The sequence below is a fragment of the Euprymna scolopes genome, chromosome 14 (genome assembly GCF_053919585.1).
Source record: "Euprymna scolopes isolate OS-2025 chromosome 14, ASM5391958v1, whole genome shotgun sequence".
In the NCBI taxonomy this organism is placed as follows: Eukaryota; Metazoa; Mollusca; class Cephalopoda; order Sepiida; family Sepiolidae; genus Euprymna; species Euprymna scolopes.
In genome coordinates this window covers 54,846,846-54,868,048 of record NC_136495.1, presented here as the reverse complement: position 1 = coordinate 54,868,048, position 21,203 = coordinate 54,846,846, and the positions used below count along the sequence as shown (strand labels likewise).

Genomic DNA, 21,203 nt, shown 5'->3' with positions numbered 1-21,203 from the left:
TCTTTTTGATTTTGACATGATCACCGTCCATGGAAATTATGTCTGAGGATTATTACAAAATCCGGGCTAGATATATATGTACGCTTGTAAAGATAAGCAAGGCAGTTACCTGTTTGGTAAGGTTGTATAATTACATAGCATCTCTGCAACTTATGTCCCCGATAGTAGCCCCCTACATCAAAGTGGACTTGTTTGGGGTGAAAATGGAATTTAAAAAAATATTTGGTAAGGTTGCAGAATTTCAAAACAAAGTCTCATACTAACATTTGAAACAACTTTATTAAGTTGTCTTCGTTAATGTGTAAATTTTTTTTTTTTTTGACTAAACTGTCATCATATATCAAAGCTCGTGAATAAGGGTTAATAATGGTATAGTGCAACAATCATTAGTAATGGAAATTGGGTATAATTTGATTATTTAAGGGGATGGCTCAACAAGAACTTGTTTATATTAAACTTGAAGACAACCATATTGTAGTCAATTGGAAAGCAGGCCAGCGGAACAGAGTTCCACAAATGGACAGTTCTACAAAGGAAGATTTGTTCATGAAATTTGCGTTTAGATTTAGGCACAGATTGAGAGTGGGGGAAATTGTTGATAGTGGTTGCAGCTAGAGTGCAATTTTTTGAGAAGGCTTGGCAAGGGAGGCCCATGGATTGAAGTTCAGATGAGCGTTTGCCATGAAAAAATATATTGATATAGCAGAGACATGCTTGCAAATAAAAGGAAAAGGGTGTTAGTAGAGGAATATGGATGAAAAACAAGTGATTAGAAAGTTCAAGAGGTATTAAATATCTCTATATAAATAAAATGAACTCATTTTTTCCCGTCGGATTTTGACCTTAATAGGATTAAAAATGAAGATATTTAATGCAAATATAATATGCACAAACGGCAGAATAATATCTGAGGTGTGTTATAGGCTTATTATTTCTCAAATTCCTCGATAATCTTAGATTTCTATACTTTTTCTGCTGAGAAGTCACGGCCAAAATCGGTTAAGATCAATGGAAGTGGTAAATTATTTTCTCTCTAATAAATTCCTCCTCCCCCTGTCACCACTTAACACCGTTTGGGGATCGTTTACAAGGAACAGTTGAGAAGAGAACACCGGTTTGGCTTCGTAGTTCTTTCATGTGAAGTTATTTAAAATCACTAAACTAAGCTGCAGTGCTCTGTGGCGTAGTGGTTAGCATGCTGGACAATTCACATTATATTTTCACGTTCGCGCCGACCTACCGTAGTCGTTTTTTTTTGTTTTTTTTTTTCCTAAACAACTGGAATGGACTTTTCTTGGTGGCCGAACTGTTAACGTTGCAGATGTTTTTGTTTTTTTTTTCACACTTTATTTTCCTACTTTTACTCATGACTCCGGGTTTGATCCTTCCTACTTACCTACCATAACATTTTTTAAAACTCCCCCCCCCCGTCCCGGAAACAAACACTCGGGCAACGCCGGGTACCCCCGCTAGTTATTTAATATTTTCTACAATTAATATTCTTTCATACCTCCTCGGGCAATGCTGAGCAACAGATCCTGCTAGTATTAAATTAATGTCCTTATTAGTAGAGAAGAGGGAAGAGTTCGTGTTGATGCACTTATTGAACCGCGCTTTTTTTAAAATAGTATTTTCAAGTTAAATTAAAGTTTTATCTTTATTTTATTATTATTAAATTGTTAGTTGAAAGGTTGAAAGGTCAGAATAGTTACAAAACACTCTTTTAAGTGCATAAGTACCAAAGAGTTTATAAGGAAAAGAAAGAGTTTATGTCTGAAAAATGTTTTCGCCTACGGTTATCTCGGTATTCGTGTGTGCTGCTGTATTTTTTTTTTTTTCTTTCACCAAAGGAATCACCACTTATGAAGGCCCAGATGCCACTCGAGGATAAGGGTTAAAGAGTGTACAGTGGTCAAAAGGACAATATCATAGTAATCGTTAGAACTGTAAATTTGGTAAATTGAATTACTTAAGGGGAACGGCTCATCAAGAACTTGTTTACATTGAACTTGAAGATAGCTATATTGTAGTCAGCTGGAAAGCAGGAAAACGGGAGACAGTTTCACAGGCGTCCAGTTCTAAGAAAGCTTTGTTCATGGAATCTACGTATAGGTTTAGGCACATATAAAGAGTAGGGGAAATTATTGATAGTGTTTACAGCCAAACGAGTGTTTCTCACGAATGTTTGGTGAGTGGGGACCATAGATTGGAGCTCAGACGAGCACTTGCCATAAAAATAACAATAAAACAAAGACATATTGTAGTAGCCATATTGGATCTATGGAGCTTCTTGTCAGATCCCAAAGTCAGAAAAAAATCTGTGGAGGGGTGGAGGAGCCTCACAAGAGCAGATTAAACGTTGAAAGAAGCACTGTAGAATGAGTTAGCTCACTATGTAGTCTCCTGACCAGAAAATAGAAATAGTCTAGCTGGCACTCCCTTTTATCAACTTCCATTTTGTACTCTGCTCAGCAAGAGGGTCTCACTTCCATGCATCATCATGCTGCATACACGTGATATACTTTTCTATTGGTTGTCAGTGATAATGCTGTTCAGGTTAGTAAAGCTAGAAGTTCTTTCGATTTACTCCATCCTTTTCTACCTCTTACAATCACGCTAACACCTGTTCCTACTGCAACAGATCGCGTATGAGCGCGGTAGAAAACATCAGCAGCAGTGAAGGATAGCCTGTGCGTAAAGAGATTAGCAGCAGCAGTAATCGATGCAAATTAGGAAATATGCGCAAGAAGAAGGAAAAAAAAATGTAACATGTGCTCAGTAAGAAAGTCGATGTTGAAGGAAATGGACGTGTAAAGCGAAGGCGACTAATAGCTGGCTGCGGCCGGCATGGGGTCTGAGAGGAAAAGTGTACTTTGGGTGAGATGGACGATGGCGAGTGACTTCGAAGTGCTGCCGAAAGTAAAGGTGATAAAAAACTTTTGTTAAAAAAGAAACATTTTCGAGCCAGAAGTTTATTTCTATTTCTGCTTTGTTTGTTTGTCCATTTGCGACATAACTGCTACGTTACACTACCTGTACTTAAAGAGTATTGCCCTGGTAACAAAAGCTTTACCTTCCAAATATATTTTCTCCACATCTGAGTTCACAGAAAGCCGTTAAGAACCAAAAGAACTCAACTTTATACAAGAGTACCCTGTATATCTTAAGAATATTTTATAAATAATTATTCTATTTGTTTATAAGAAAATGATCCGAGATTTTCTTTACTTATCAAGATTTTTCTTAACTTATCGAAAGTCTGAGTGAAGATGCGGTTAATTTCAGATATACGCTGACGCCAGATAATGGAAGCGACAGAGTCGATTCAGCACGAAGTCAAAGCGACAGCCGAAGTAAACAGTGTTGCCACACAGACTTAGGGTTATGCACGTTTTGCATGCCCTAAGCATCAGAGCGGTATTTTCCAGTAACTAGTGGTCACCCTTGAGGGGTCCACCACTAGACAAAGCTAAGAGTGTAGGCCTGCTGGGTTGCATCTATCATCCTGTGAGCCGGGATCGACGAATACGGCCAGGGGTATATCACAAATATTGTCCCGTGAACCAGGATTGTGACGAATGCAACCCTAAGTTTTACTCTGTCCTTAACCTTGTTCATCTTATTGCTTTGCTTCCCGTTTTATTTCTTCCTCAATCCTTATAAATGAACCAGCTACTGCTTCAAGGTGCCTCAGCACCAAAACCAACAGGCTTATGGCTGCACATTGGAAAATCTGGTTTTTAAGTTGTGAGACTCTTCTTCATAACCATGCGCAACAAGACTAGCTTGCATTATCTTTTTATCACCCGTCTTGTTAATATACATTTCTGTCCCATATCAGGCACACATTCATATACTTCAGGAACTTTCAGTTCTGTGGAGTTCTAGGAGGTTCACCCTCCCAGGCTTTACCTTCTTTCTTTGAGAATGCCGACGAGGCTGTCCAGGTACTTTATGCAGGTCAGAGTGACCCTCCTTTGGGGCACTGACTTCTCAACCCCACTTTCCAACCCTGGTGTCACAGTTCTTGCAGTGGGAGAGAACTAAATACAAACTTTCATTATTTCCAACTCCTTTGTCTTTGCAGCAATCACATCTTGTTCTTTAGAAACAAAACTACATGTTCTTGATTACTTTCTCTCTTGAGAAAGTTTTCTCCATTGATCAATATGATTCCAATTGACACAAAGAGGGTTTTTATTTTCTGCTTTTGATTTTATATTTAGCCAATGGCTATATTTTATCATTGATTTAGGCTGCAGTCACTTCTCAAAAACCCTTCACTCGCATCTCAAGGCTCTCCGCATTCTTTCACTTGATTCAGCTTCCATGAAGTTTTTTTCTTGCTGCATGCAAGGCATTTAAATTTATTCTAACCATATCACTGGTTTGCAACACAGGTAAACGATCATTCAAAACTGATGGTGTGTTAATATTTGATCCAAATACAAGCAAATCTGGATTATATCCCAAATGATTTTGAAGTGCATTTTTGGAACTAACAGCTCAAGCCAAAGCTATTTCTGACTCACATTTTTCATTATCTAATGTTTGTTCCATTATTTCAGCAATTATTAGATGGCGACTTTCTGTGGTAGACTTGCTGAATGGACAGCAGCTGTCTTGCATGTTTTAATATTCATTTTTTCATTCATCTGTCGTTAGCTTTCATTATTAAGCTCTCCTTCCACGAAAGCTGTTTGGTAACTCCAATATAAGATATCCACATTTATATTGTGACTAATTTCTTTGCTTTTCTAGGTTTTAATTAATCTGAAAATAGAGTATTTAGTGGATGTATCGATTAGGTTCAAAATCCAGCATAACTAATGTTGATATTCCTTTAAATCTGTTACCAAGAGTCAATCTGACAAATGATCGAGAAGGGGAGGGGGGGGGAGGTCTTCTAAACCGCCTAACAAACTGAAGACTCAAACGTTTTATCTGATTCAGAATTCCTTGCCATGAAATGCCTTTAACCAAAGCTGTTAATTTTTCTTTAGATGCATGAGCAAACTGTCGATGTAATTCCACTCGAGAACATTCTTTCAAAGCCCAACAATGTAAAAGTATGCTTGGTGCAGTTTTTAACCTTCAAAACTAGTTAGTCGCAAGCTGTAATGGAATTGCTTTTTGAAATGTAAAATATCTGCCAAAAATCCAACAGCTGTCATTTTTTTTTAATTTAGTAGTATTTCTGCAGTTTTCATGGATTTCTGACTTATACCACAATTGACAATGCCATCCTCAGTGTAACCTAATACTTTTTACTCTCCCCCATTGTTACAGAAAATTTAACTGTTTTAATAGCTCTCATCCAAACTTCCTCTCCAACGCAAAATGTTTTCTAACAGTTGCCACTAACCAATTTAATGTATGAAAGAACATTAAACGAAATTTCTCCAGCAACAGTTGATGAACAAGCAGTCATACACAATGTCTTTTTCACAAGATTGGACATTTTTATACCTATTTATTAATAAGAGCGTTTATTTTGTGTGACACATTTACATCCAAGTGATTGTCGCTTAATTGTTATGGACTTCCATTTCTTGTAATAAATACTTTTACAAAGAATTCTTCATAAGTTTTGGTTTCAGTTTCGATTATAGCTGAAAGAACTGAAATTATACATATATATATTTTTTTTTTCATAAATTTTGGTTTTGTTTCAAGCTGATGCACCCAAGTCATAGATATTTTTATTTTTGAAATCGCAATTTATATAAATTGATAGAACATTAAATTGATAATCTATATCTATAAATATAAAAGCGAAAATGTGTGTATGTGTGCCTGCTAAAAACTTTCGACAGACAACGAAAATTCACAAACTCGGTATCATATTGAAGCTCCATCCTTCGCTTGAAAAATTGGCCAAAAACGTTCATTTTTTTCACCCCAAAATCGACAATTCGATAGGGGAGGGTCAACAAAAATGGTCCTCTCATAACGACGACCGGTTCTATGCATGCGTCAGATGACGTCATGACCTGATTTATTTTAAATAGTTTAAAAACTGACTAAATTTCATGTATGTTGCATTAGCTCAGTTGGTTAGCGCGTTGGTTCGTTATTTAAACGTTTTGGGGTCGAATCATGGTGTGAGATGTCTTTTTTTTTCTCGATTTTTTAAATTTAAATATTGAACCAGTGTTATTTAAGCCATTTTTCACGTAACGTTTGTTTTTCTGTTTTTTTTTACTTCGCTTATCCACCCCCGACCACACACCCAAAAACACCTGAGTACCTACCGATTTTTTAAATTTTAATATCGAAACAGGCTTATTTAAGCCATTTTTCACGTGTTCGTTTTTCCGTTTTCTTTTTTCGATTTTTACATTTAACATCGTTCTTTTGCCTTACGTTAGTTTTTGTGATGTTTTGATGTTCTTAAATAAATTCAAACATCTTTCAGTAACTCAGTGTTTGGTTAGAAAAAGAAAAACTTCTAAATGCATTTTCTAATTACAGTGGGTTTTTTTTATTGTTTTTAATTTCTGAGTGATTTTGGTTTCGCAATATCATCTTAGTCCAGGAGTTTGTTTCTTAATGTGATTTCCAGTTGCAGATAGAATGGGGGTCTCTTGGCCACAAAATGCAACTGATTATATTGTCTTGAGAATTCAGCAAGGAAATCCAGCACTGTTAGGTTTTCTCTAACTCACTTTGTCTTTCAGAAGGGAAAAGTTCAGGATTTACTGCAATTGAGAAACTAGGTAGAGAAAAAAAAAAAAAAAATCTTTGATTTCCAGTCGATAACTTAATATTCGATTTGTGCGTAAAAAAGAAAGTGTCTAAATGGAACATATACCAGCAGAGGCCAGTTTTCTGAATTTGATACAGTGAAAGGGGGATAAGCTTTAGTAAGACAACTAATTTGGGGAAAGGAAAAATACAATATAATGCTTACAACAACCAGGTAGGTCTGATTCATGGTATAACTAGTACATCTGTACAAATTTCTTGCTTGATGGAGAGCGAGTAGTGTTCTCCACAAAATATAATATGATATAAAAGTCACATGGAGGTCATAGTTTTTCAGACAAACCGTGAAAATTATTTTCAAATAGATTTTATCAAAAAAACATTTTGCTACTTTTTTAAAATTAAAGAAAAAAAAAAAAAAAAAAAAATTCTATTTAATAAAAATTTTAACGTGGCAATTTTTGCTTTTGGTAACTAGTTTAAATAATTTAATTTCCAATTTCTGCAGAGTTGCTCAGTTTTACAATAGCCATAACATGCATGTTTGAAACTCTGACAAAAGAAATATTTCGATGAAATATTACGAGATGGGCTTCCATCAGACCATGCTGACAAGAACACATGCATTTACATATTAATAAAAGGTGAATCTGCATCACTTATTCCTTCATATCTAAAATTTCAGTTTGTGTGTTACCACTCTGCATTGTATTGCCTATATATATATATATATATATACACATACATACACACAGATTTTATTTGAATTAATTTTTATTAAATTTATACTTGCCGCCCTGAAAAAGAATAAGATTAAAATCTATCTAGTACCGAATATATAAATTGCTTATCTTAAATTATGGAAATTTTGTAATCAAGCTGAATTTAAAAACTGAGCATTTTTTTTTTTTTTTTTTTTTTTTAATATAAAATTTAAATTCCGTAGTCATTTTACATAAAATAATATATATATTGAAAACATAAAATTTTAGTTATTCTTTTTTTATAAAACAAAAATCTCAAGAGAGTGATAAGTTTTTTTTTTTTTTTTTTTTTTTTTTTTTCAGTTTAAAATTCCAAGCACCCATGAAAAAAAAAAAAAAAAAAACCCCCGGAGATGGATTTTTTCATGTTTTCCTGAATTTTTCAGGAGTTATTTTCTCTTAATCGTGCAAATAAAATCTTATAACTTTGAAAGAAGATAGTAAACCAAAAAACAAAAAATTGGGAAGCATATTTTTCTTCAAATTTTTTATTAGAGATGTCATTTAAAAATGTCTATTTTTATCAAAATTTTATTAATTTTTCTTAAAGAAACTGTGCTTGATACAAAAAAGTTCAATGACTGAAAAATGTTATACACTACCAAGTGAAAGACCATGGATATTCTTATCCGAAAAAGAAAGAAAAATTAAAAAAAATAAATAAATAAATAAAAAAATTAAATCAAAAATATTTTTTAAAAAGTTGCTAGTCCTTCACTATTTTCAGCCATTCATATCTTGCAATCCTGAACAGGAGTCAAACAGTTCAAGTCAACAAAGTAGACTGAATCTAGAGTTGAAGTAACCAGAATTTATTGCTACTTGGAGCAACACATCAAACAGCCAGGAGCGCAGGCTTTTTATGTGAGCAAGTGATCATTGTAAAGCGAGTGCACTCATACGTACATTATCGAAAACATTCAGCCAACATTGATCACACACACACGCACGCATCTATTGTTTTGGAAAAAAAAAAAAAAAAATTATTGATTAAGCACCAACATTTGAGATAAAATCCTTGTTTTATAGGAAGTAAATTTAATGTAGAATGATTCCCCCTCTCCAAGTTAATATCACTAAAGAACTTTACCATTTTCTAAAAATTAGATTTTTTTTTTTTTTCATCTCAAAATTGATTGAACACAATTTTCATTTTTTTTTTTTAACTTACTATTTCTGAGTTCTCAAGTTGATATGTAAAAGTATCTTCCTACTTAAAATTCCAAGGCATTTGTAAAAGTTAAAGACCAGGTGAAAAGTCAAGTAGAGGAGCAGGAATCCATTTTATATAAATTTAAGAGGTACTATTTCATGAAAATTTCCTAGTTTTGTTTTATCACAAATTTGGGCTTAATCGATAACATTTCTGAAAAATTTTTCAAGAAAATTATTATTCATCAACATTTTGTTTATTTCAAGATGATTGATTGAAATAATAGATGTACAATGTTTGAAAAGTTATATGGTGTGTTTGTCAAAAAAATCTTGAAATAAAGATGAAATATAGATGAATATAAATTTTGATTTTTCCCTTTTTCATGTTGGAATATTATTTCGATATATACATGTGTCAGTGCGTGTGGTTGTATAAGTTTGCCAAATAAAGCAGTAATTCTGGCAAACTGTACCCATCTTTCAATTAGCTAGGAGATTATATTAAAAATAGCTTCTCCAAATGACAAACTTATGGAATGCAAATTATTGAACTTTTTTCCTTCTTCTCAACAACTGTTTTTTTTTTTTTTAAGTACAAGTGATCATGTATAATGGCTATAATGTAATCAGTATGTTTGTAGCTAAAGCTGAATATTAAAAAAAAATATGAGTTCAATGTTTGTGTTATATAATATTCAATATCTCCATTAAAGTTTTTCATTTTAAAACTGAATTGATAACTTTAAGAACTTCTAGGTTGCCAAGAGAATTTCCAGATATTAAATGCAGGCAAATATTCACCATAAAAGTTATATAAATAGTAGATATATATATATATATATATATATATCTCCAAGCTTTAAAGGGAGTGGATAGGAAAGAGACTTCAAGGCAAAAAAAATAAAATGAATAAATAATATTAATAGACATCAAGTAATTTTGTCAAAAAAAAAAAAAAAAAAAAAAAAAAAAAATTAAAATATATATATATATATATATATATAAATTACTTAGATGAGCAGAAAAGAGGGGGGGGGAAATCAAATATTTTACCATTGGCATGCCAAGTGTGGGGAGGCAGAAGCCATATATGATGTTTAACATGACAAATAGTTATCACCACACAAGCAAAAGTTGAAAACATTAAATGTTTTACAATGAAATGAAGTGGCATCTTATTTCACACACTATGAAATATTTAGCAAAGAGATGAAATTTGACAAATGTAGCCAAATCTTAGTTTTTTTTTTAATGTTAATTTCCATCAGAAAACTTTACATTGAACCCAACAATAGTAACTTTTACGGTATATCAACCTTTTTTTTGTTATTTACTGCTGAAATTATTGTAAACAGTTCAGTTTATACAATCAGTTTAACACAAGTTGTTATTTTACTCATAGTTGAGGATCTGTGAAATTATGGGTTCATACCTTTCCCCTATAGTATTAGTGCATAATTTCAAATAACTGATTTGATAAGATATGAACTCACTATAATTCCAGTCATACGCACCTCGGAAAAACTGTTATTCAGCACAACAAATCATACAAGCATCAACAAATTATGACCATTTTTATTGAATTCTAATAAACAATTTTATCAGCTAAAATTGAAATTTAGAAATATTACAAGCTAAAAAGTGGTGGGTAAGGGGAGGGGGGGTCTAAATAAGGCAATTTTATTTAAAAAATGATTTGCTGCTTCATATACTATCCTCTTGACAACCACACATCGAAAATATAGATTTTTTTAATATGCCAGCAGCCTTCAGGAAATACCAAATTAACCCGCCATCCCCAGTCGCATAGAAATTGTTTTAATGGTTCAATTATTGAAAATAAATGTGGGTTAAATTATTAAGCCAGAAAAAAAAAATTTGATGATATGCATATAATCTTTTACTTCATGGTCCCGAAAAGACTGACAGTATATATTTGTATAATATAAAAGGCCTAAGCTAATTTGAGATACATATAGTTAAGTTTTGGGGAAAAATAGGTTTGAAACGCCAAGGTAAGATCCTCCCCCCTTCCCAATGTCGTGTGCTGAGAAATTGAAAAGTTGCTGGCCAAGTGTATTGCAGCCTTGCTTATCAGAGGGAATAAAAACCATTATCTTACATAGCAACAAAACCCAAATTTTCCTCACTCTGTATTTTTCTTTCCAAAACTTTTTTGTATATGTCACCAACAGTGGTCCCTTAAGCAGATTGTGTTAACATTATCTAGAAAATATAGAATCTTATTCATTTTAAACTCTTGAAAAATCTAAAGATTTTAAAAGTTAAATTTATATTAAAAAAAAAAAAAAAAAAACTTTAGATTGGAATTTTTTTTTCTTTTTTAACTACATTTTTCTAAAATATTACACGAGACAGGACTAAAATTCTCCATAGTATTAAAAAAATATATAGTAAAAGTATAATTCTAATTTAGTTATTACTTTTAAATCAAATACAGTGAAATTCAAAATTATTTTTATGAAAAATTAAATAAATTTTAACCTCTAAAGTGGTATATTTGAGCCACTTTTTGTCTAAAGGAACAAACAGATCAAACTCAAAATGGGAGGGATTTTTTTTTTTTAAAGCTGGCTTTATTTTCTTTAACACCAAAAATATAAACAGTTAAATGGTGTCGCTATTTACTTGCCTCCCCACAAAGGCAAAGTTAGTTTTTAATGTGGGGGATATCCAGATCCTTAAAAGGGGAGCTCTGTTCAAGATAAAAATAATTGCCTCAGCCGAGTATATTTTTTCTTATTTAACTGCAGGCAAAACATGGTATGCTTGATCTTAGTTCAAAGGCCGGGATGAATCTACAAGATCAAGTGTTATTTTAAAAAGCTTACCAAAAACTTTTTTTTTTTTTCTTTTTTTTTTAAAGCAGCTCAGGTCTTGCAGTATTTTCATTAAAAAAAAAAAAAAAAAAAAAAGTCTCCAAGTGAAAGGCCCTCAAGTTGTTAAGTAAATGAGAAACAACAAACAAAAGGTTAGATGTGTTCATGGTGTTTATATTACAGGTTCTGAGACAACAAAGAGGATGCCTGGATGTTGTGCACAAGGTTGCTAAAACCCTCAGAAAAAAAAAAAGAAAAAGAAAAAATAAAAGAACAGGAGAATGTGGTCAACCAGTGATCCTCTTCCTTGAACAAAAGTTCAAGTCCAATCCTGAGTCCAATATAAATGGCATGAAAAAGTGTTAGTCAAATCTAAAACGTTTGTTGGGTGAGGGGCCATGATTTGAATCAAATCTATTACCATTCCGCCAGCCATTAACTGGCCTGCGCATTCCTCCACCACCACCCCGGCTGAATCCTCCTCTTGAATTTCTGTCACGACCCCAGCCGCCACGATTCATGTTGCCGCCACCACCACCACCACCGTAACCACGTCGGTCATTTCTCATGGGACCTTCTTCTACGAGTTCTGGCAATTCTGTGGCTTTGATAAAGGATTCATATTTCGTATCTAACCACTTCATGTCTATGATTTGAGTCATGTTACTTGGAATATCAAGTACACCGCCCTGAAATATACAAAATGGTAGAATGTGAAAAAAAAAAAAAAAAAAAAAGACATGCATAAAAATTTCCATTACACATTTGTAAGATATTTAAATTAGGTTTGATAGATCTTTTATAATATTCTTTGCAAAAATGCAAAAGAATCTGAATCTAATGGAACAAACAACAAAAACAATAAGAAAGGAGAAAAAAAAAATTTCATCTCAATTTTCAACATTCAAAGAGAAAAAAAAAATGTGTAATTTTAGGTTTAAAACAAAAGCCAATTTACAAAAATATAAAAACTTATTTAAGTTTGTTTTCTGTAATCATAAATGAAAGGTTGTGATAAAGATCACAAGCATACGATATGGAAGACATTTTTAATATTTGGAAGAAAATCAATCATTAAAAATTCAAGTTTCTTTAACTTGTTTTTGGTTTTTAGACAAAATACGTAAAGAGTTGGTTATATGAAACGTACAATTTTTCAAGAGGAAATTGCACCTTTCAGGAATACAACATCTCTCCCTATACAAACATTCCTCAGACATCTGTTGTGTGTCAGACTAAGTGATTTTTTAACATGCTTTTAATATGTATGTATAATCGGTTTAGGCACAATTAATGTACAAGGTAAGACAACTGCTCCAGTTACTTTTCTAGGCATTTCATTTGAGTAAACACTGATGACGGCCAATCGATACTAAAAATCTGAAAAGATATTGACCCAAAATAAATTAAATTTCTTTAAGACAAGGAGGGAAGCTCTGAGTTTTTTTTTTTTTTTTTTTTTTTTTAATCAGTTGTTGCCCATTGTCACCGTTTGCTTGAATGAAGCAGTAGGAGCAGTTGTGCCTAAATCAGTCGTACATCTATATAAAAGGCAAAATGGCCACACGCGTTTTTGTATGTCCAACAAAGACTTTTTTTTGCTCGGGTTCTGGATGGGGGGGGTACTATGTTTTAGAACTTTATATTTACTAGATGGTAATATCTACGATTTGCAAACGATCGTCGTCTCTACATTTATTTTGAACAAGTTAAAAAAAAGAAAAAAAAAAAAAAAAAAAACTGGTTTCCAGGGTTTGTCCTTTTCGTATAAATAAAGTGACACTGAATCGAATCAAATCAGCTCACTGGCCTTCGTGCCAGGCACGTCTTGAAAGCAATTAGCTTTGATCAATGTGAGGAAAAAAAACCTTCATACCAGACAACTGCTATTCATTTGAGTTCCCCCTTTTTCGGGGGAGCTTGGTTTCCCCAAAATCGTGGGAAAACAAATGAAATGGCAGAAAGCTGAACTAGCCTTCAGCCATCGTTCATTTCTTCACCTGCATATTCACTGAACAAGTCAACTTTTTGCACCTTCGCATCACAGGTTCGAGCCTGCCCAACTAACATTTTCTTTCTTTTACACCTTCAAACACCTGGGCAACACCGTTAGTAAATAATAAAACTTTTAGTACTTTGAAAATAAATTATAAAAAGGGAGATAATCTATGTTTTTAAAGTTCATATGGAAATCATAAGTGCCTGACGAGTAGCCTTCCTTTTACAGTTGTCATCCGCTGTTTTCTCTGGTATTTTACTTTAATGAATTTGTAGTTCTCATCTTGTGTATCATAAGATACACAAGAAACACAAAATGTGTGCAATTATGACCCCCCCTCCCCCGAAAATAAATTATTTACAGTACAACAAATATTTTGCTGACACTTGTGGATGACTTAACATTTGCTGTTTCAACAACTAGTAATTACACAACATGGCCGTTGTGCTATCCTATCCTGGTCTTCATCTGTACATATCATTTTTCAGACTTTATGTAATCACAAACTATCTGACACTGTCACCCAATTTTTAACAAAATTCCTTTCCTAACTAGATTTTGTTTTAAACATTTTTTTAAAAATTATATCTTTCAATACGTTTGCTTTTTTTTTTTTTTTTCAGATTCCAATTGTCTCATTAATACAAGACGTTATCAAATTCTAATCAGAATTTGTGATGGAATTTTGTTTTAAACATTCCCTTTAACTTTTTACTTAAATTGTTTACCTTTCTTTTTCGTGGTTCCATTTAGTTACAAAAATAATTTTTTTTAAACGTATTTTAGAAAAGTTTTTAGATTTTAGTCATTTTGATAATTTGAAGCTTCGAGTATTAAAACACTATATAAAAGACAATCTTAAATGTACTATTTTTAGATAATTTGAAGCTTTGAGTAATTGGCAGCACTACTTGATGCCTGTTACATCTTCAGTTTCAAAATTTTACTTGCTTTGTGACAAGATTTAAAAAAAAAAAAAAAAAAAAAAAAAAAAAGAAAGAAAGAAAGATACATACTTTGCGATCTTTTGTCATGCGTATCTGGCCAACTTTGGAGCATACTTCAGGAACCTGTCTTTCTATAGCTTTAAGCATGTAACCAGGAGAATGTATTTCCATATTTGTTTTAAATAGATACGATACGTATCCCTGGAGAGTGAAAAGAAAGGAAAAGGTAAATGCAATTCAAATCTAGAAAAAAATTTTATATCATTAAAAACAAGTATTTCCATCAGATTTAAATATCTACTGTAAAAAATTTTTTAACTGGTGTTGCTGAATTAAACCATATACTTTTCAACTCCAGACTCTTAGGATTCCAACTCTGCAAGCCTGGTTTTTTGTTTTTTTTAAGAAACCTGATTGATAAACTTTTACACATGTAGACAATTCTAATAAAAAAATCTCTACAAGTTCTAATTGATTTTACATAAACTTTTATCTAAAACATACCAATGCAATTAAAAGTTGCAGGATATCATAATATTTTGTAGATGCCGACATACTTACCCACTGTCTAAAATATCATTCAATTCTTTTTCCTACCAAAAAGCAAATTTTCAGATAAAAAAAATCTTCAGGAAAATAAAGGAAAAATTCTGTTCAATTCGTAGATTAATTTTGCATTTAAAGTAAACTTAAAATGCTCACCACTAATTAGCTAAGCAAAATCAGTTTTCAAGCCACTTCATAATTTACATAACACTAAATTTTATTTGGTTTGCTAAGTATTTCAATGAAAAATGTTTTGTAAATAAATTGCAAACATTATTACTAAAAATAATTATTTCTCTCACCTCTTTTGAACTCAATAAAGATCGTGAAATAATTTTTGTGCTTTTGGAAATGACGGCCAATGCAGCAGCCAAGGCATTTTCTGCTCCTCGTTCTTCAATCAAACTTGTAGCAGATTCCCGGAAAAATTCAAGGGTCTCATCTGGAACGTTATCTAAAGATCTAAAAGTAGAAGTGAAAGAGGATAAGACATCAAATACACAAAATATATATAATAAAAAACATACACAAAAGATAAATTTAGGAATACAATAACTACCTGGCAGCATCTTTGGCATATGTTTTTAGAATATCAACTGTAGTTGGAGCACCGATCCTCTTGAAGTTTACACCCTAAAATATAAAATTGTATACAAAGGTATTTAACATACAACGTTTATGTGGAAAAAAAAAAAAAAAAAAAATTAAATGCCTACATGTTTTTGATAAAAGCATTTTTTTTTTTATGTTGAAAGATGTCAAAACTTTAAAATAAATAAGCATATTAAAAGACACGTAATAGCTTTCAAATATATCCTAAATATTCAACAACTGATTGTGGCTATTAATCCAATAAGACTTGGTTAGACATCAACAAAAAGTCTTCATTTAAACAAGTTTCTTCCAACAAACCTTACTCAATAATTTTATTCTATTTGGTACATTAGATAGATTAAAAAAAAAAAAATTAAAACAAAAAAGTGAAAGGATAGACAATATAAATTTTCAAAGGATTTTAGAATGCATCTCCCTTTAAATTATTTATATCATCCCATTTCTATTATTTACTATCCCTCTAACCATCTAAAACATTTGTGTATGTTTATGATCCAATGATCGTTTTTGTGATCGTGCTACAATAAAGCAAATGATGAATACTTGATGTAAATAAGTTAAACTGTGTGTACACGTGATACACTGTCATAACTTAGAAAGAGGAACCAGAAAGTTATCTGTTGCTAGATGTCTGGTTGCATCAGTTCCCAGTGATTTTCTTCCTGGTTCAATATAATCTTGCCTAGCTTAGACTCCAGTCTTTCAAGGGGCATCCGAGCCGCCAACTGTCCCAAACTGTTGTAAAACTCCACACCACTCCTAAATCTGCCGGTAAACTATTTTCCGCTTCATTTGTGTACCTTTATGAACAACTCCCTCTCCACTGTCTTTCTACAGAGTCCACTCCCCACAACCTCTGCTCTTTCTGATCAATTCATCCCCTCTTAAAAGTTGAAAGAGGAGAATGCCGATAGTATCACACCGTGACAAGCAAAACATTCCCAGCATTTTTGTTGCATGTAAATGTGCTGGAATTTCCATTCCATGCATAATTCTAAAAAGGGTGAGGGTACCGCTGTAGATATCTCTTGTACAAGTGTTTAGAGTCTTCCAGGCTTTTACATAAATTCTGTCTAGTTGGTAGAGTTGAAATAAAACTAGATCAAATTTAGAATTAATTGCAGTTTTTCTTTAAAGAATCCACCAAAAAAAAAAAAAAAAAAAAAAAGAAATCCTAAAACGAAACCCCTCCCACTTTTTGTAAAGCGGATCTATATTTCCATTTCAAAATACAAAGATTGAATAGGTGGGTGGAGCTTATGATAATCTAATTGCAAGAGTTACGTGCGGATAGAACAAGTTCAGACATCTTTTGCCTTAATTAACCAGCAGATTGTCAACAAGGAGGAAGCTTTTTCAGGATGTGTATGAAGTGTGATGTATGGAAATAACACCTGGCTATGGTTAAGGATTGAGGATATGCGTTGCATGAAGAGAAATGATATGAGAATGATACAAAGGAAAAGGTATACGTTGTTGGCAAGACCACGCTAAAACAATGGATTAGAATTCTTGGATTAGTAAATGTAGAGCAGTTGAATTATCAGGTTCATAAGTGAAGTGATAAGGATGGATGTGAGATAAAAAGGGATAAAGACCGGGCCAGAGATAGGTTAGTTTGGAAGTTAATTTTTAAAAGCTGTTCAATTCTACCACTTTTTTTTTTTAATAACATTAGATAATTAAAAAATCATTAAGAAACTTGGAAAAATAAAGCATCTTGATTCTTTAAAAAGAGGCGGATTTTGTAGCAGTCAACACTTTGGAGCGACCAATATAGAAAAAGATTTGTTTAAACGAAAATATAAACTTGCATACCGCTTTTCGTTCAACCCACATGAGGTCCTGTTCTTGACGAGGTGAATAAAACAACACACTGGTCCCAGCTCGTCCAGCACGTCCTGTTCTGCCTGAACGATGAATATATGAATCTACATCCTACAAAGAATAAAAAAAAAATTTTTTTAATTATAAGTGGACATACAAAAGTGTAAAAAAACAAAAAAAAACAGGAAAACTCAGCAATGAAAGAGGAATATTGTTTTGCACCCAGTTTATTTTTTTTTTTACATCTTATTTTGAGGATGGAGGCTCATGGATGTACTCTGTATTAATACGATGAGGTATAAGTATGGTGACTTATAAGGAAATAATTTTCAGTAAATGTAGTCTTTAGTCCCCCTTGAAGTACACTAAACATATCCCAAGAATCAACAGGGATCCCTGTGCAGTCTTTTTCAAATCTCTATTCCAATTTAACTTGTATACTTTGCAAGTTATACATAAAATAAACCATTGCAGTTTCTCTATTATAAATGTAAAGTGCGAGCCCACAATAATGTGTATTTCTAATCAAAATGACATACTTATACAAGACGGTAATCTGAAGAACGTAGTTTCAGAATATATATGGTAATAAATCGGGGGGGGGGGGCTATCTCCTTAAACCTCTAGGTACAATTTACCCATATAATAATGTAGGGGTGCGAGTGACCAACGGAGAAGAAAAAAAAATCTAAAAACCAAAATAAATTTCCCAACTTAGAAAAGAAAGGTTAATAAAGAATAAGGAAAACAAAATTACTTTTGGTGGACTACATTGCACAACCAAATCAACTTCAGGAATATCCAATCCTCTCGCAGCCACATCAGTTGTTAAAAGAACTTTATATTTACTTTCACGGAAACTCTGAAATATAAGCAAAATTATATTTTAAAAGAAAAAAAAAGGAAAACCACAAATTGCAAAAAATAATTTCTCAAAAAGGTCAACTTTTCAGTAAAGAATGCAGTTCTAAAAATGTTAAAAGTTAATTCGTTGAATCTAATTGTCCTTTAAAAATTAGTAGGAAAACTACCAACCAACAAGCTAATCATATTCAAAATTTACTAACAAGCTTTGAAAATTAAAGAAAAACAAAAAACATTCTGAAGTGGCGGCACGTTTCAGACATTTTCTCATCCGAGTGGATGCTACCATTTTCACTTGTTGTACATGGGCCTACCAATAGACAACTGAAGGCCAGAAATACAATCATAGAAAGATTGTTAAAAATTACAAAAAAAATTAGGAAAAATGTGAAACGTTAAAATAGATAGATACAATATATGTATAGAAATGTTCTATGTTTCACAGGAAACACACACCACACAATAGAAAAATTTGAGTATGAAAAGTGGTTAAGCTTAAACACGGAGAAAAAAAAGGACAAGATATTCTAGTAAAAAAATATAAATTTATAACTTGAAATATTGCAGCATTAAGAATTGATTATGTTAAACTGAATTTTTTTTTTAAATTTTAATGCTGCAATGTTTTAAGTTATAAATTTATATCTTTTTCTAGAATATTTTGTCCTTTTCCAGTTTTAACAATTAGTCCTTTACTTTTCCATGTTTAAGCTTACCCATATTACTTTTCATGCTCGCAGTTTTCTATTTTAATCCATGATTTTTTCCAGGTTTCCAATAAATTCACTTGTCCTTTGTTTAATTTGTCTTATTTTTTTTGTCCCCATAAACATAACATACACATCTGTAATAACAATGTATGGCACTTGTCTGCTTTCAATAAAATCCCCTCCAATTATCTTTCATTTTCTGTTTCACTTGTTACTTCTCTTTTCGCGACAGCAGTGAAGCTGAAGTGACACGGCTGCTATGGAAACCAGTCATAAAAAATGTCGCTCACCTTACATTTTTTTATGATTTTGAACACCACTAAATTCATCATAACTTTTTTTTTACTGAACGAAAATTGAAAATTGTTTTTCACAATATAGCTGAGAAGGTGATCTATGAACTTGCACTATTACTTGCAATTTAGTCGAAAATGAGCGGTGAGGCTTTAAAGCAGTTCTAAACGACTAAAACTGCCACTTTATATATATATATATATATATATATATATATATATTAGTTTATATTAAAAAAAAAAAGTAAATTTTCATCCCAGTTACTACAAAAAAGTTCAAATGATTTTTATCAATATATATGTAAATATTTATTTTTTCCATATTTTTTTTTTCATTTTCCATAAACATCTTACACATGTTTCATTGTGCATATATAACCAATGGTGCCATTACACAAATTATGGATTTAAAAAAGCACACACAAAATTCAGGAAATTCAACAAGAAATGATTTTTTTATTGTGGAAATATATTTCCTCAGATATCTCCTCAATCACATGTATAAAAAAATTCCACAGCACCATTTTATTTATATATGTGTGTGTGTGTATATATATATATATATATATATATTAGTGATGGGACGATTCCAAATTTCCAATTCAGATTCTTTTATATTTTATAAATATTTAATTAGAAATTTTTTTTTTTGTAAATTTTCAAATTACATAAACTCTCGGGAAATTTCTGCATATATTTTTTCTTGAATGTTTTTCTTGTAATTGATTAAAAATTGTAAGACAAGAAAAGATTTATTTTGATTTAAAACAAAGCCAGATTGTATCAGTTCGTTGTTAGTGCACAACAGGCTACTTAAAAAGTTTTCATAAACAATTGAAAATAGTCGACAATTGATAGGCAAAATGAGAAAATGTAAGAACAAAATATTAACAACATCCCCTCCCATTGTTACAAACAAATTTCTAAATGTTACAATTTAGAAGACCATTTTTAACATGGAGAGGGCATGGACATTGTTAACTATTGTATGCCTTTCTTCTATTAACAAAGTTCAAATTTTATTTTAATTATAAAAATTTGGTGGGTTATTAAATTAATTTGCCTTGCTGTAAAAAAAAAAAAAAAAAAAAAAAAAAAACTTGACGGAAAGAAAAGCAATCATTTTAGTATTTAGAGTGGATGATCAGTTTCGAATATAAATTTAACGTGAAATCTTTGGGGGGAGGGGACGCTAGCACACCAGATTTCAATCCGCCATTTTGGTTCACCAAATTTCATCAGTCATAAAAAATTTCTACAGAAAAAAAAACAAAAACAAAACTTATTTATACATTTTTATCTAGCGAATAAACATAAAATTACATAGGAAAAACTATGTTTATTTTTAAATCTAACAATGGAGCTGAAGTCGAGGTTTTGCTTCAAAAACACAATTAACTTTTTTGATAAATCTCTCAGTGGCATACTAGGAAAATATTTTTCTAATGGAATAAAAATGAATGAAGTTTATTTTTACAACAACATTTATACATTTATCTAGCCAATAAACAGAAAATTCCATATGTAAAGCTACGTTTATTATTTTAAAAAATTCAACTTATATTCTAATACAAATTTAGGTAAAAATGGCACCGGAAAAAATGGCAAAAGTGAACAAATAAGTAAAAATTTGACAATGGAAACGTGGAAACGTTCGAGAAGTGCGGACTAAGCTCTCATTCCTCTAGTTTAAAATCCTTAAAAATTAAGTAAATATTTTTAGTAGACATTTACACAGGTAGGGGTGGTTAACCTTTTTAAGTAGAGGTTAATCATGGTCTACATAAAACTGAAAATGCTTTTTTTTTTAGTTTGACTGATTCTTTTAGCCAGCCAGTGTGAAAAATCTTTAGAGAAGTAGAGATAAGGACTATAAAATTTTATTGCTGTTATATCCACTCTTTCTTTCTGTTAGTTTGACTGTTCATTACATAG

The 21,203-nt window shown here is 31.8% G+C and overlaps 1 protein-coding gene across 3 annotated transcripts in view; it reads right to left on the bottom strand.

Annotated features, from left to right (window-relative positions):
- Window positions 1-11,620: 11,620 nt before the first annotated feature.
- LOC145293025 (nucleolar RNA helicase 2-like) overlaps window positions 11,621-21,203 on the bottom strand; it is a 42,375-nt gene continuing 32,792 nt past the window's right edge. For all 3 annotated transcript variants that reach the window (XM_080139317.1, XM_080139318.1, XM_080139315.1), the window contains exons 9-14: window positions 18,159-18,263; window positions 17,393-17,512; window positions 15,519-15,592; window positions 15,262-15,421; window positions 14,483-14,614; window positions 11,621-12,156 (exon numbers count right to left, since the gene is read on the bottom strand). In XM_080139317.1, the coding sequence (XP_079995443.1) occupies window positions 11,830-12,156; window positions 14,483-14,614; window positions 15,262-15,421; window positions 15,519-15,592; window positions 17,393-17,512; window positions 18,159-18,263 (918 nt within the window). In that variant the 3' untranslated portion in view covers window positions 11,621-11,829. The remainder of the gene's footprint in view (window positions 12,157-14,482; window positions 14,615-15,261; window positions 15,422-15,518; window positions 15,593-17,392; window positions 17,513-18,158; window positions 18,264-21,203) is intronic.